General features: G+C 34.0%; 1 protein-coding gene across 2 annotated transcripts in view; it reads left to right on the top strand.

The window, feature by feature from the left end:
• Nucleotides 1-15,391, top strand: part of LOC106462572 (chordin-like) — a 146,537-nt gene that overhangs the window by 92,224 nt on the left and 38,922 nt on the right. For both annotated transcript variants that reach the window (XM_013922507.2, XM_022389867.1), the window contains exons 4-7: nt 1,288-1,359; nt 9,019-9,136; nt 13,614-13,713; nt 14,109-14,256. In XM_013922507.2, the coding sequence (XP_013777961.1) occupies nt 1,288-1,359; nt 9,019-9,136; nt 13,614-13,713; nt 14,109-14,256 (438 nt within the window). The remainder of the gene's footprint in view (nt 1-1,287; nt 1,360-9,018; nt 9,137-13,613; nt 13,714-14,108; nt 14,257-15,391) is intronic.

Below are 15,391 nucleotides of genomic sequence, written 5' to 3' on the forward strand. Positions count from 1 at the left end.
TGGGATTGACCGTCACATTATAACATCCCCACGGCTGAAAGGGCGAGCATGTTTGGTGTGACGGGGATTCGAACCCGCGACCCGCAGATTGCGAGTCGAGTGCCCTAACCACCTGGCCATGCAGGGCCAACTAAAACTGAATAGACATTTATTTTCATTTTCCAACTGGTTTAGTCGATAATAACTTTACTAAGCCCTAAGGTAACATAACAAAAGTAGCTTATGAAAGTTCTGTATGTGGTCGAGGGTTGAAACAGAAATTTGGTTCAAAGTATAAGGCAAAAAACAAACAAACATTTAAAACAATTTACAAACTTTTGGTCAGAACAAAATACAGTTAAACAAAAATAATCATATTATAAGCTGAATTACTCTCTATATGTAAAACAGAAGTATAACTTGTATATAAAACAACTATTCTTGAATTACTCGCTATATGTAAAACAGAAGTATAACTTGTATATAAAACAAATATTCTTGAATTACTCGCTATATGTAAAACAGAAGTATAACTTGTATATAAAACAACTATTCTTGAATTACTCTCTATATGTAAAACAGAAGTATAACTTGTATATAAAACAACTATTCATTATTTTTAAACTTAAAAATAAAATTTTCCTTATTCGAGCATCCACAAAATTATCAGACGTAAAAAAAAAAAAATCTGTTTCTGTGACATCCATGGGGCAGAAAAGTAGTTGTAAATTTATAAGTTAATTTTGGAATTTGGAGAACCTTTCGGCTTTCAAACTTTAGAGTATCCTTAGATTTGTTTAGGAAGTTGATTTACTTTTATAATGTTTAAATGCCTAACATTTTTTTCTTGTCGTATTTCGCGTAGAAGCACCAATATTAACGTAAGTTGTAAATACATTACAATAACTGAACAACTATATGAGTTTTGTCTATACTTTTCTTCATTGCCTTTAATTTGTTCGAACATCAGGTTGGCCTGTAATTTGACTTAATCAACAATGGATAAAAAACACGAGTTACTAAATTTAAAGATTAACACGCATAATATACACGCAGAAAAGATCGTTGTAGTTTTTTAAAATAAATTCCGACGTTAATCACATCATATACATCAGATATTGTATATATATACACACATACGAGTTTCCTGAGTAATTTCCTTTTAATTGGATATCCTTAGTGTTGAAACTACTCGTCAACGAAACACCAAAAAATGAACTGAGGTTGTACTTAATAACTCTCAGGAGATGTGTCAGTGTTCTGTTAATCTGTGTAATTTAATCAAAATTATGTATCTTTTATGCTCAGATCTGGCTGGCGTGGAGGAAGACTTGGCAAGTAAGAAACTAGAAGAAGATAATGATGACAGAAAAATGAAAGGTAAATCGTGTTTTCACGTTTATTCCTTGAGATTTAATCACGTGTTTCACGTAAAACTAATTTGGATTCAACGCTAATAGACAAAAGCTGCTCCATTTTCTAGATATCCTGGCTTGAAATGTTAAGCTCTATATATGTTACCTGTGAGCTACCCAACAAGTATATTAACAGTACTTAGTGTGTTTTAACGAGGGGAAACTATAGGAAAAATGTTCAAAATTCTAGTGATATCTCACAAGGATCAGTCACTTTAGGGAGTTTAGGTTAGTCCTAAACCCGTATATTTTATATTGTGAACCGTGGTGTTTGTCCGAGCGTTCGTCTATCTCTCATTTAAAAAGCTGCGCACGTACACAAAGCTCAACATTCAATTTCTAAATGAATGGAGAACAGGCATGAATAATGTTGATGCCAAATTTTATTTCGCAAGCAGGGTAGTCTACACTAAATTATTAGGAATTAATCCTACTATCGTTCACATTTCAAAATGTGACGTAACTTAAAGAATACAAATGTAGATTTACTGTATGTTATCATTGTGCGGCTCTTAGCAAGACTGAAATGCTCAACCATTACTTTTCGCGGTGGGCTGTATAAGTAGATAAGAGTTTGACTGATTAAAACCAAGAGTGCAATACAATTAACTTTTTTAAAGTCCACGAAATAATTTAAATTAACAACTTAACTTAAACTTTTCTCGTCACTGGGGACGGGTACTTTTGCTTGTTTTAAATATAGAAGAGGTTATTTTATATTCTGAGCTCAATAGTAGTAATATTCATTTTATTCGTTAATTATCAAATACATGTCCTTACAATAGGGATGAAAAATACCCATTAGTTCAAGGTGAGTATGATTGGCTTATTTCCTATGTTTCTAAATTTACAATAATTATCTTGAAATCCGAAAAACTTTCAACGCGAGCTAAATGCTCTCAATTTTTTTTACAGTACAATTACATCGGTTTTCATGATAACTGAATAATTCCATCACATACCGGCACTTAATCAAACCTGTTTATTTTTCAAACAATTCAGACAATTAACAAATTTCTAGACTTTCTACAAATAATGATATCTTATGTGTTGAAGTAAGGAATAGGCATTCAAAATATATTCTGTTAATTTCATTTCCACATCAGAAATTTTCAGTTGTCATCAAACAACCTTCCCATCCTATTTTTTAATAATGAGATGAAAACGGCAACTTGGAAAATCGTATCCATTATAATTGTGGAATATAAGTTACATAATGTGATTTTCTATAGAAATGTTTTTTATATTATTTTATTTCTGTCTGATCTTATCTAGGAAGAATAGGTAGAAAGGACTGTTTTATATTCTCATGTTAACTTTATAGAGTAAATAGACAGTTTCATTAAATTTCTCGTGTGAACTTTTCTATTGTTAAAGGATAGAATGGCTCCTTTATATACGGTATGTAAATAAATAAATAAACTGTGAATAAAACTGCTGTAAAATGTAAATATTATAGGATTGCTTACTTTCTGTTGTATAACAATGAACTGCACCAAAGTACAGTCAAGTGTTGATAGTTCAATGTGATTGGCTGTCATCCAATAAATTCGCTGTTCCGCACCAGCATAATGCCTATACTAGTAAAGGCAGTTACACTATTTCCAGCAGTAGTGTGGAGAATGCGCTCGTGACTTCAAGACAGAAATGTCGTACCATGAACGTCTAGAAATCAAGATTTTGGTCGTGAAGGCTGCGACACATTGAAGCGAAATGTCACATTTCATTAGAAATTGTGTGGAAACACTGAAGACGGTACGTGAAACTAGTGGTATTGGTAATCGAAGCAGGCAACTTAGGAACCAAATGCAATTCAAAAATATTAAGTAATTCGGAGTTTACTGTTTGCGTGATATACGAATAACCAGTACAAATCTTGCCAGTGACCTAGCTGTAAGTATAGATGTGAAAGTTACCTCAAAACAGGAAAATACACAGCATGAAATGGCCTCAATGGATGTGCAGCTGTTCAAAAACCAACGTGTGGAAAAGATGAACAAAAACAAAAGGCTGAAATGGGCACCAGATTTCAGAAAATTGGACGATAAACGCTCGAGGAGGATGCTTTTTACACACGAATTTAAATTCAAAATATTTGGCAACAATCATTGATAGTTTGTTCGTGGCAGGGCGATGAACAATATGCTTGGAACCAATACGAGTGTGGATGCATCTCAGCTAATGGTGTTGAAGATCTTCACAAAATTGATCCCACCTTGATTACTGACAGGTATAAGTCCATTTTTATTCGTCCTGTCATTCCCTCTGGAACAAGACCTGTTGAGCAAGAGCTTATCTTCTAGTAACACAGTATCCCAAGCATACAATAATTCCACTAGAAAGATACTTCGAATGAAAAAGGGACCGATGGAACACTGACAACCTAGCTTGGCTTGCACAAAGTCCCGAGATGAAATATGAGCTTATATGGAAGCTGAGAAGGTCATACGGCAGCCATACAACTTACCTGAATTGCGAAGTGTAATGTAATAACCACAGCCGCTATAAGGTCATGGTGGAACGGAATGTATCGGAACTATATTTGGCATTATTCGGCGTTTAGAAAGTAGTGGGATGTCAAGGAAAATTAATAGCCTTTGGGAAGGGCATGTTTGTTTATAGTTAAGCGCAAAGCTACACAATGGGCTATCTGTGTTCTGCCCACCACGAGTATCGAAACCCGGTTTCTAGTGTTGTAAGTCCACAGACATGCAGCTGGGATATCCTTTGTATTTAATAGTATTGGAAAAACAAAGGAATATGGTTCAATTTGGGGCAACAAGTCGTTCTCCCCAGCTGTAGCATATTGTAAGAAGTGAGAACCCATGAACACAAAGGAGAGTTGAAAAAACAGTTCACGTGCCCCAGTCAACAGCATGCGACGTAATCAAAAATGATCTTCGTCTGGAAAAGCGACACAAATCATGTGTACACAAGTAGCTTCCATAACATATCTTTCAACTGTCGCATACCCCAAGAATCAAGAGAACGAAACGGATATTAATTCTATCCTACAAGAAGACATGCCGATCTAGTCACCATAGATGTAGCTCCTATGGATTTCTGTGCGGTCGGACTATTAAAACGGATGCTAAGAAAGTTGTTACTGGAAACTAGATACATTATGGCAAGTGTTCAGGAAAGGAAGGGATGCTTTGAACATGACAGCCATAAGACAGAGCTTTTTACAATGGAAACCACATTGCAGGGCTATTGTCAAGATTCACGGTCATCAGATAGGTCACGACCTAACATGGTAACATGGACTTTAATATAAGGACGAGATAAGTTTCCATGATCGTTTTTATATAACATACTCAACCTCTGTACAGGACAGGTGAAACAATATTTCATAATTTATTGTACTAACGATACATTGATTGTTTAGTAGCAATTACCCCTTGTTTCTGATCCCTGTCAGTATATCACCTGCACTTTTCCTTATTTTTTCCAATATTTTATTTACTAATATTTTCAAGAATATATATAAATAAAATAGAATGATCTACTTTCCCAGAGGAATTAAATAGAAAGCGCCTCTTTATATTTTAATGTTAAAAATTTTGTAGGTTAAATACACAATTAATTTAAATAGTTCAGGCTATCATGTAATTATCTAAGGTAAGTTAAAAACATAATTTATCTATATTATTTCTATTGATAGAACGTGTTATTTTCTATGACTAAGTAAACTTTCCTGTGAAAGTTTCATAAATAGAATAAGTTGTTTTAAATGTTTCATTATTTTTTTGAAGTTTGACATATAGAATATTGTATTTAAATTTTATTTTATGAATTGTCTTAGGTTTCATTAGCACATTATACTGTTAAATATAAAATCTCATAGGATGTATGGATGCTTTTCTTTGTTTCATATAATTTTGCAAACATTATTTGGTTTTATATACATAGAATATTTTATTCCATTACGTTAAGTAAGTAATTTTTTTTATAGTTTTATAGATAAGGATAGTTTCAAGCTTCCTATTTAAGCTTTCGTTACTGAATGTTCCATATTGCTCATACCGTTTTTCTTGAATATATATATATAAATGTTTACATATTTTACCCCTATGTGTGAGCGTGTTAATATATATTATCTTCAAGAGAAACAAATAACGGGAAATTAGATTTAAAAATATAACCTTTTTGTTTATAGCTTTGTTTGTTAAACAGTTTCATTACTTCATAACTTTAGCAAGTGCTTGCTCTTCAATATAGAAATCTACAAAATCAAGAAAATTACTAGTTAAGTTGTATTTTAAATAGAAATAATAATTTATAACAATCATAAAAAACACAAGTGGACATTACCTTAAAGCCTATAAAATTCAACAAAACCTTCCCGTTAGAAATCAGTACTTAAAAAAATCTTCATGTTGGATTTCAAATCCAAAGCTGTTTCATAAAACTCCTCTTTCTTATTTAACGCACGTGTGATATTGGACTGTCCACTGAATTATCTTAACCTCTCAACTTTCATGCTTTAGAAAAGGTTTTAATGGAAGTTTGAAGGTGTAGAAAAACGCTCCTTAAAAAATCCATAAAAAAATATTAATCTGCTCTTTTCATTGCATATTCAAAATGAGAAAAAAACGTTAAAATGGGTCTTTAAGAACACTAAAAACGTGATAATGGTTCTATTAGAACACTAAAAACATTCAAATGACTAGAACAATTTTTTACTAACATAGCAAGGATATTGGGCACGATGTTGGTGGAGATTTATTTGAAGTCTTAGATTAGCTATTTCTCCAACATATATATATTTTTCACAAAACTGTAACTTTTCAGTCATAAATAACATCTTTAAAAGTGTAGTTATAAAATTTCTGTCTTACTGAAGAGTAAGAAAAGAACCTATGAAACCGATTAATCAACTAAGTTTGAGAGTAAGATTATATAGTTTTAAATCATGTATATGGTTTGAGTTTAGATGAATTGGACGACTTTCCATCCTGCTGTTGAATTTTCTACAGTCCGGATTGACTTCTAATACTTTATCGGAATATAAAACTGTAGTGTTTTTTGTATTATGGATATTTTATATTGATAATATTCAACATACAAACTCTCAAAAACGTATATGAGAGAGAGGGAGAGAGAGAGAAGTTTCTGGTGATACTTCTCTGTTCTTCTACGTTCCTTTGTTGGAGTACTTAAATGAAAGTTGTAGTAGCTCTATATTTCTGTGTTAACTTTCGCGATTACATCTTAAGCAGGTTTCTAGAATATGTTTCAGGATGTGATCCAGTCTATGATTAGTTTTCACCTTTAACGATTGTAGAAAAACTTCACATACCGCAAGTACGAGCCCGCTGGCGGGTAATGTCTCTCATACAACCCAGCCGACATCCCGCAGCGCTCTATTAGAGATTAGAAATGACTTAATTATCCAGCACAAACTTACCATCCAGACCAAAGCAAGTTTTTGTTACATCTTCTAAAGGGCGCGTCGAATCTTAGGTTCTATATCTAGTTTTTATTATTATCATAATATGTGTAATGCTAGTAGACGGAAGGCTGAAAGGACTTTCTGAAGATGAACAATTCTTTTAATATGATTGGGAAATGAAAACCGTGTCGAGCATTTTATTGTTTATAAGGTTCAGTACAATATTCTTAAGTGTAGTATCTGCCCCTACTTTGTTCACTGTTATTTTGATAATGTTTACCCTCCGATTCTTTCTATTTTTTGGCTAAACATAGTTGACATGGCCTGACGTCTCCAGGTTATTGATGACTTGGAGCGGCACGTTTGATGCGCTAGACACGGGAGCTTTAAGTCTCACAAGGTGATAGTAGACTGTATCTCATTCGTGTTGTTGTTTTTAACCCGCCAGGCGCCGCTCATCAATAAGATGTTTGCCAATCGCTGTGGCGTGCTTAGAGCATGCGTCGTTAATGTCCTTTCGTTTGGTGAGGTTACAGGAGAGGCAAGAGCCTACCTTAAAAAGAAATAAAAATAAGCGAGTGCAAACTCGGGTGTCCCCGTGATGAAAGGTGGTGTCGGTGAGTGTGTGAAGTAGACGGGCTTGGGGGAATGTAGCTAACTCGTTCTGCTGTGCGTGGGCTAGTTTGCCGTTCACTGGACCCAAAAGAGTTCTTATTGGGAGAAAAGGATTAACCCCCATATTCTGACCCCAATACTCAGTAGTTCTCGTGAACTTCTTCACAGCCATGTTGATAAACATGGTTCACTCGTAACGTTTCGGAATTACACGTACTTATAATAATGAAAGGAACAATCTTTAGTATAATTACTAATATAAAAATAGAATAAATAATGTTAGAAAAATTATAAAACATTCAATTAAAAAAATATTGAATAATATCAAACATGTTCCAAATTCCCTCTAACTTGTTATTTCTTGATTTATTGTTAAACCCCAACTCAACAAGCTACTCGGGTCTTTCTACCCCCAGATTAAATTCCGCATTGTCTTCAAATCGTCACTTTTTTTTTAGAGCTAAAGACATTTTACCTTTTACGTTCAAAGGTTAGATATAACTATACATGTGGTAGCTGTAAAGCCACTTACATAGGCAAGACTTCTCGCCATGAAACACATGGGAGTTTCTAGCAGAACTGAACTTAAACTTCAAACTCCACCTAACTCTCCTTTATATTCTCACAACGAATGACATTTCACTCCATTCCCTTCTATTAAAACTTCTGGATGTATTTATTCTATTATCTAATTATTTAAATAGCTCTCTCTCTCCCTTTGGAATTGAATGTTTTACAATTTTTCTAACACTATTCGTTGTATTGTTATATTAGTATTTCTTCTAACGATTGTTTAATTTGTCATTTTCATAGATTTGCTGAAAATGAAATGTGTGTAATTCCGAAACGTCCATTAATGATGTCTACAATTGTTGTCGTTACTGTACTATTTATTATTAGACTTTGTTTTCCACCAAATTTTCAGTTGTTTAGAGATCTTGATAAGGTGTTGGATTCGAACTCGCTTAACATCAAAGTGATTGTCAGAGCAAACTCCAGTTAAAGCTAAAAACTACCTGCTTGTGAATTTCCATTTGCCTCACAAATTGTAGTTCAAATTATGATTAAATTATAATGAATATCTCTGTTGAAACGAAAAGGGAAAATACACTTCTTTTAAGAACCAATAGTATGAAGTATTATATTTATACTGTTCGTTTTTGCGATGCTTGTTATTTTGTTTTATGACATATTTCATTACAATTGAAAGCTATAATTCTGTGACACTAGTTTTAGCCCTGATTTGCTTAATTATATACAAAAATAACACTTGGTTGGATTGTAAGTCAGTCTTACTGAGACTGTTGAAGATTAATACTTTATTAATGTATAGATCTATAAGAGAACGAGTAATAATTTATAGACAGTCCTTATAAAGTTGTTTTTTTACTGTATACAGCTTTAATTTAGCCGGTAAAAACCCTAGATAATATTCTCTACTACTATTACTATAAAAATATTTATGATATATAATATTCTTATGACATATTTGGCTTTGTTGTACTTTTGGGAGAAAAGAGAAAAAAAAGATTAATTTTTCTATTAGAATAAGGTTGCGAAAATTTGTCAAGTTTATTTTACAACTAAATTATAAAAATGTATATTTTTTTCCAGAGCTCACAGTTCTTCTTACTGGAAAAGCGTTGTCTCCTCCAATGCCAATAGAGGGCGCTGCAAGAGGATACTTCACATATATGAAAAGAAATCTGCATTATACAATACATTACGTTGGGTAGGAAAAATAGTGGAAATTACTATTTATCACAGTTTCTATTAATTTAAAATACAGTTTTAAAGGAAACTTTGAATTGTAATGCTGACTTTACAATATATAGAAGTACCATCACTGATATTAACTGAAATGCTCAATGTTTGGAAACAGAATGGGATGGGCAAAAAAGTAACTCGCAGCGTGTAGATGGCTTTGGAAGCGAAATGATTGGTTAATTTTAATGACAATAGGGTGTTGTATAATTCAAAAGGGCCGAACACAGCTCAATGGTTAACCTCCAGAGGTTCAGAGGCTCACGCCTCGACACCGCCAAAACAAAACAAAAACAAAAATGTAACGATCAATTCCATTAATTGATTAGAGTAGATCAAGAGCTTTCCCTCTAGTTTATAATTTCAAATTTTGGAACGGCTCTAGCGGAGCTTTGCGCGAAATTCAACAAACAACAAAAAATATGACCTAAAATATCGACAGTTTCAACTGCTTTAATAGTTTGTAAAATATACTTTTCTACAAGGTAAAAGTAAAACCCACTATTTTATCGAAATAATAGGTACTGTGCTAAATAAAGTCATATGTATATATATATATATATATATATATATAACGTCTATCACCAAGGTAAAAATGTTCAACATGATTTTCAATTTCCAGTGTCTTGCAGGTAAACGAGACCTATAATAGGGCCAAATTTAAAATTAGATTGATGGGCGGCATAAGCTTAGGCGAACCAACGACATTGGGGGAGGGCTAGCCTACCCCTGGTGGGGTCCACAGATTGTATCATATTGAGTAATCTTATGTTTTCGCCCGCTAGATTGGTTTGTTTCACGAGGGCTATCTGAGCTAGCCGTCCTTAATTTAGCAGTAAAAGACTAGAGGGAAAGCAGCTAGTCATCACCTCCCACCCACCGCCAACTCTTGGGCTACTCTTTTACCCACGAATAGTGAGATTGACCGTCACGTTATAACGCCCCCACAGGGCAAGAATGTTTGGTGGGACGGTATTCGAACCCGCGACCCGCAAATTGCGAGAAGATTGCCCTACCCACTTTGCCATGTCAAGCCTTGCTTGTTAGAACGCTAATAGCAAATAAACTGGACAACAATTTTAGTGAAATCACACGTTTTCTATTAAAATGCATAGGAAATGAGCGATAATTGGCGGAATTTTTGTTTTTGTTTAAATTATATGTTATTAGGAATCCCCGTAACCAACAAAGTTATGGACACACAAATAATTTAGTTCAAAAATATTTTGTTTAAAAAGACTGTAATTATAGGGTTAAAAGGCTTAAAACTATTGAGAAAACTGTTGAATAAGTCCCATATCAAGTTTTGTCTAATGTTATTAAATTTCATTAATGCAACATTAAGATATCAAACATATGATGTAAGCTACTTGGATGATTATATAACATTTTGCTCTAGTTGTAATTTTTTAGGCAATTTCCCCAAGTACAGTAACTAGTAAACTAGTCATAATATCTTAATTACTTATGCAACATTTGGACAGTTTCATCTTGGAGAGTGGTGGGTCAGACGAACAGCTTGTTGAGTAGAATGTTGTGTGTCAATAAATAAATGTTGTTTTTTAATTTGTTGTTGTTTGCATTTCAAATAGTATGGGCCAATCAAAGCTCACTAGCTGACAAAATTGTAATTTCACAAACACCAAGTTTGGTATGCCAGACATAATTATTCAACTGTACATGTAATGAGTAGACATTTGGTGTCAGAAGGTTAATCAGTACGTTAAATTTGAGACATTATTGGCTTGGTATAAAATGTGGTAGAGGAGGGATGAACGGAAATAAGACACAAAGTGTACATTACACAAGGGTTAGAGAACTAAAATCGAACACGACCGATTCTTTCTAGGAGTGGAAATATACACGTCACCGGAAGTGGCCCATCTTTTACATCATCAATCTTTACTTTCCACTAAGAGCAAAGGTGGAAGCGTTAGGCTTAGCTGACATGTTTATCGTTGCTAAATTTGTCCCGTGAATTCTGAAGTGTCACGCTTTTAAAACGTCAAAATTCACAGACATGCGGTTGATTTATGAAGTGTGTAAATTCCAATGTTTTTCTTCTCTTGATGTTTGTAGTTATTCTGGTGCCTTGTGTGACTCATAACTTCTAGTTCGAAAAACAGCAGTTTTCTTTAGGGTCAATCTATACTTGACTTCTGTACCATGTCAAAAGTTCCAAAGTGTCAATAACCTTAGAGTTAATTTATTGTTTTGATCCCCCAAAAATAATATTTTACTATCGTGACGTCGAGTTTTTAAGTAATTTTTGTTGAACAAAGAGTGAAATTTCTGGCTGAAAATAATTGTGCGAATTCAACTGAGTTGTGAAAATTTACCTGTTCCATCCCCCGATGACTTTCCTATAACCAAAATATTAGGTTCGATCCCAGCTAGCCCATTGTGTAGCTTTGCGTTTAAACAAAATAAACAAATAACCCATTAGAATGCTGGTACTAACTGTAGTTTGGATTAAGTAGGATTCATTAATCACGAAACAGGATACTTCAACAGTTTAAAATGATCACCTGTGTAGCATTTTAGGGAAATAATATATTTTCAGAATTACGTTGAATGTACAGATGAACCATAGAACATAGGTAAGAAGTAACAAAGATGGCAGCAAGTCTTTGCTCACTCTGATCGAAAGAAGTGGTAAATCTCGGTTATAGAAGGGGTAAGAAAGAAAGTAAAATTAGGAGTTGAAAACTAGTTAAAATATTTTTAAAATATATGTTTATGGTTGCATTTTCATTAACTAAACGTGAGATGACCTATGGTGCATTCTAGCCCTGGCTTTCAAGAGATTTGTTTTGAAGAAAAAAATTTAAAGAACAATTGTGGTTTTAAATGAAGTGGCGAATTCATATGTGTTTCTACACACATACACTTACACACACATTAAAACATTATTACTCCAGGAACTTTTTTTTTTAACCATATATTACTGCCCAACAATTCGCCCGTTAACTTTATAAGATACTCAATCTACATGCAAGAAACGTAGAGCGTTAGGTTTAGCGAGAAGCAAATATAATATATATATACCAGAGTCCCAATCAGTTCTAATTGTAATTTAATTTTCCAACCTTATTTGAGTAAGATCTTTCAATGGGTAAGAAATGAAACAAACCGAGGACCCAACTGTATTTTGCTTCGTCCACATTTAACACATTTCTGTGGAACTGTGTGTGTGAGATAGTATATAATTTTAATTTTGAATCTAGACTCGGCTAAATTTTCCTGCGACACACGACTGACTGCCCTTGTTAGCGAAGGAAGCATCACTTCCTAAAACTCGTACGAGTTGTCGAAAAAGCAAAAGTGTGAAAGTTTTGTGACCGTTCAATATACTGTCTCCACTTTATTGTACTGTTGTCATGCTTTTCCTTCACTTTTGTGTATTGCTGGTATATGTTTTTTCCCCCTTTTCCATATGCATGGTTCTGATAGCATTCCTTCAATGATTTACTTTATAAGAAGACGTTTATGTGGTTGCGTTTTCGTTCTTCAAATGTTTCTGTGTAAGTATAGTTACAACTTCCATACTACAAGCACTATTCTATGAGCACAATGCTAGGGCATTCATCGTGAGATGTACAAGATACTGAAATTATCCTCTGACTGAAGTCAATTGAAACTAGTGGCCGGCATGACTAGAATACTTCATATGAGATGTATATCCAATACTGGTATAAGTTCCTGATTGCAGTCAGTTGGTTTTATTGGTTATCATGGCTAGTGTAGTTATTTAGAGATGTACAAGATGGTGGTATTAGCTTCTGAATGATTTCAGCTGGTACTAGTAGACGTCATTGCTAGTGCTGTTATTGTGAGATATACAAGATAAAAATAACATCGTTTGAATGTAGTCAACTGGTCGTAGTCGTTATGGTTGTTGAACAGTTTCTTCCTCCTGTATGATATATTTCATGAAAACAGTCATTCTGATAGTCATGCATACCTTAATGTCCATTCATGAACATTAGTACCAACATGTATCATGTATATTAGTTATTTTCATTATGCACGACACTCGCTGTAACATCGTTAGTTGTTGTTTTTTACCACCAGACTTGTGAGGGGAGATTATCTCTTTCATGTTAAACGTGTTAAAATGCACGGTTTCTGGTCGCTGTGGTTAGTTATCATTAACATTATTCATTCAGTTAACTGAAGAATATAATTATTCCGTTACGAGACTAACACTACCTTCAACTGGGTTTATTAGACCAGTGAGTATCGGGACAACATTAAGATCCTTTAGGTGTGATGGAAACACACAGAATGATATCAAAGATATCTCGTATATTAAGATTTGATAGACGTTGTTGGGTTCGACATGAATAATTTGCACTAAATAAAAACAAACTGTGTGGTCTTTGCAGTCGTTTTATTCCTTTTCATTTCTTTTTCTTGTCATTCTTTGCTATTTCTTTCTCTAGAATGGAAAGACCAACGTGGATCCGGTTTACAGATGACCATCGTAACATTCTCGTAGAACATCAGGTGGCGGAAGTTGTTCTACACGTCAAGGACTCCAAGGTTTGTGCTACCTTTACCTTTGTTCGCTTCACTGAAATGTTAAGGAGTTAGCTAGATTTTGATTACTACATTTTCTCACTATCTAAATGCAATTATGGTTTACAGAATCCGAAACAAAACAGTTCTTATTCAATCTTGAGTTACGGTTTACTAATTACTTATCGGTATACTTTTGTTTGGTAAAGCAGTTTACATCACATAAAATGTGAGCTTAAATTTGGTTATTGTGTGGAGTTAATCGACTTTTGCTTAAAACATACTGCAAGTTTCAGATTTTTTTGTAACATGCTATTGTGAAACAAAGAAAATTAGTAAATTAAAAACAAATTCTTCTCCCAAGTAAACCTTAATGTTAGGTAAAATTCTGAATGTGATCATGTTTTTAAAACTGCCAGGTTTGCGGTGTCTGGAGAGATATTCCAAAGGTCTATCGGCGCAAGTTGATGAAAGGAAAACTCTACGTACTCTTGACAACAAAGCATCATCCAGATGGGCACGCCTTTGGTCGCTTAGTGCAAGCTAGAGAGATGAAATTCAGTGCAGGTGGGTTGTGTTTCATATCGATTGTAAATGGGATCATGAGGTTTTCAAATTGAAATGTGACAGAAGTAACGATGCGATGTATGCGAACATTGATTTTTTTTACAAGAATTTTCGAGGGGGGGGGGCTTTATTATAAGAGAGTTAAACGAAACTAGTACTATTAAAACATGGCATTGTCAATATTTATTGTTCTCAATACAAAAGTGAGTCCGTATTTATTTAACGTGGATGCCGTACTGAATTTCCTTGTTGTGCTGTGACGTCACCGCTATGATTTTGGAGACCTACGGTATATTTGGTGAGCCAAGAAACACGAACCACATGACCTATAAGCATCAGTGAATCTTGGCAGAGTCTTGACTTCCAGGCTGTCCTTGTCTGTAGCAATAACAACAAATTTTGTTAATCAATCTTCTGGTAGTAATCTTTGTAGCTTTACTTTAGAAGAGTGGTCTTAATCTGACCCAGAACAATAATCGCTTTACTCACTAGCACTTACTCTGTTCTTATGCAGAGATGACACTTGACTAAAAGCGGTTTCCTAATTGATGTTCCATCTTCGTAAGAAAAATAAAAATAAAATAAATATTTTGGTACCAGAGGGAGCTTTGGTGGTTACTTGAGATTTTAAAACCAGTTTTGGTAACAAGTTTCAGCTGTTTACTCTAAATTGTTGCTCCACATGACACAAGAGCTTTTGACGTCTTAGATTACTTGACATTAAACTGAGGATTTATAACTTGGGTTCATTCTCTTGTATAAAACCGAGATATTATCGAGACAAGATGATTTTAGTTTGGTGTAATATACGGAGCTCGCTCAAAAACAACACGCATGCGTTCCCTCGACCCCACATACCCCTCACTTCCCTATATAGCGCGCGCGCACACGAGTTTAAGTTTTTTATTGTAAACTTTAAATATTTAATTGTTTACTAAAAGAGCGTAAGGTATTATGAAATGCATTAGTCATTTTATTGATTCGGGTATAGAATATATCCATTATTTTTTATCATCACACGAACATTATAGTGTAGTTGTGATATATGTAAGTCGCTTCAGGAAATATATTTGCAATGATATTTTTACACGTGCTTTGCAGTAAACGTAGTTCTAATATGTTAGGTCGTCAAGAA

The sequence above is a fragment of the Limulus polyphemus genome, unplaced genomic scaffold, assembly GCF_000517525.1.
Source record: "Limulus polyphemus unplaced genomic scaffold, Limulus_polyphemus-2.1.2 Scaffold1199, whole genome shotgun sequence".
NCBI classification, from domain to species: Eukaryota; Metazoa; Arthropoda; class Merostomata; order Xiphosura; family Limulidae; genus Limulus; species Limulus polyphemus.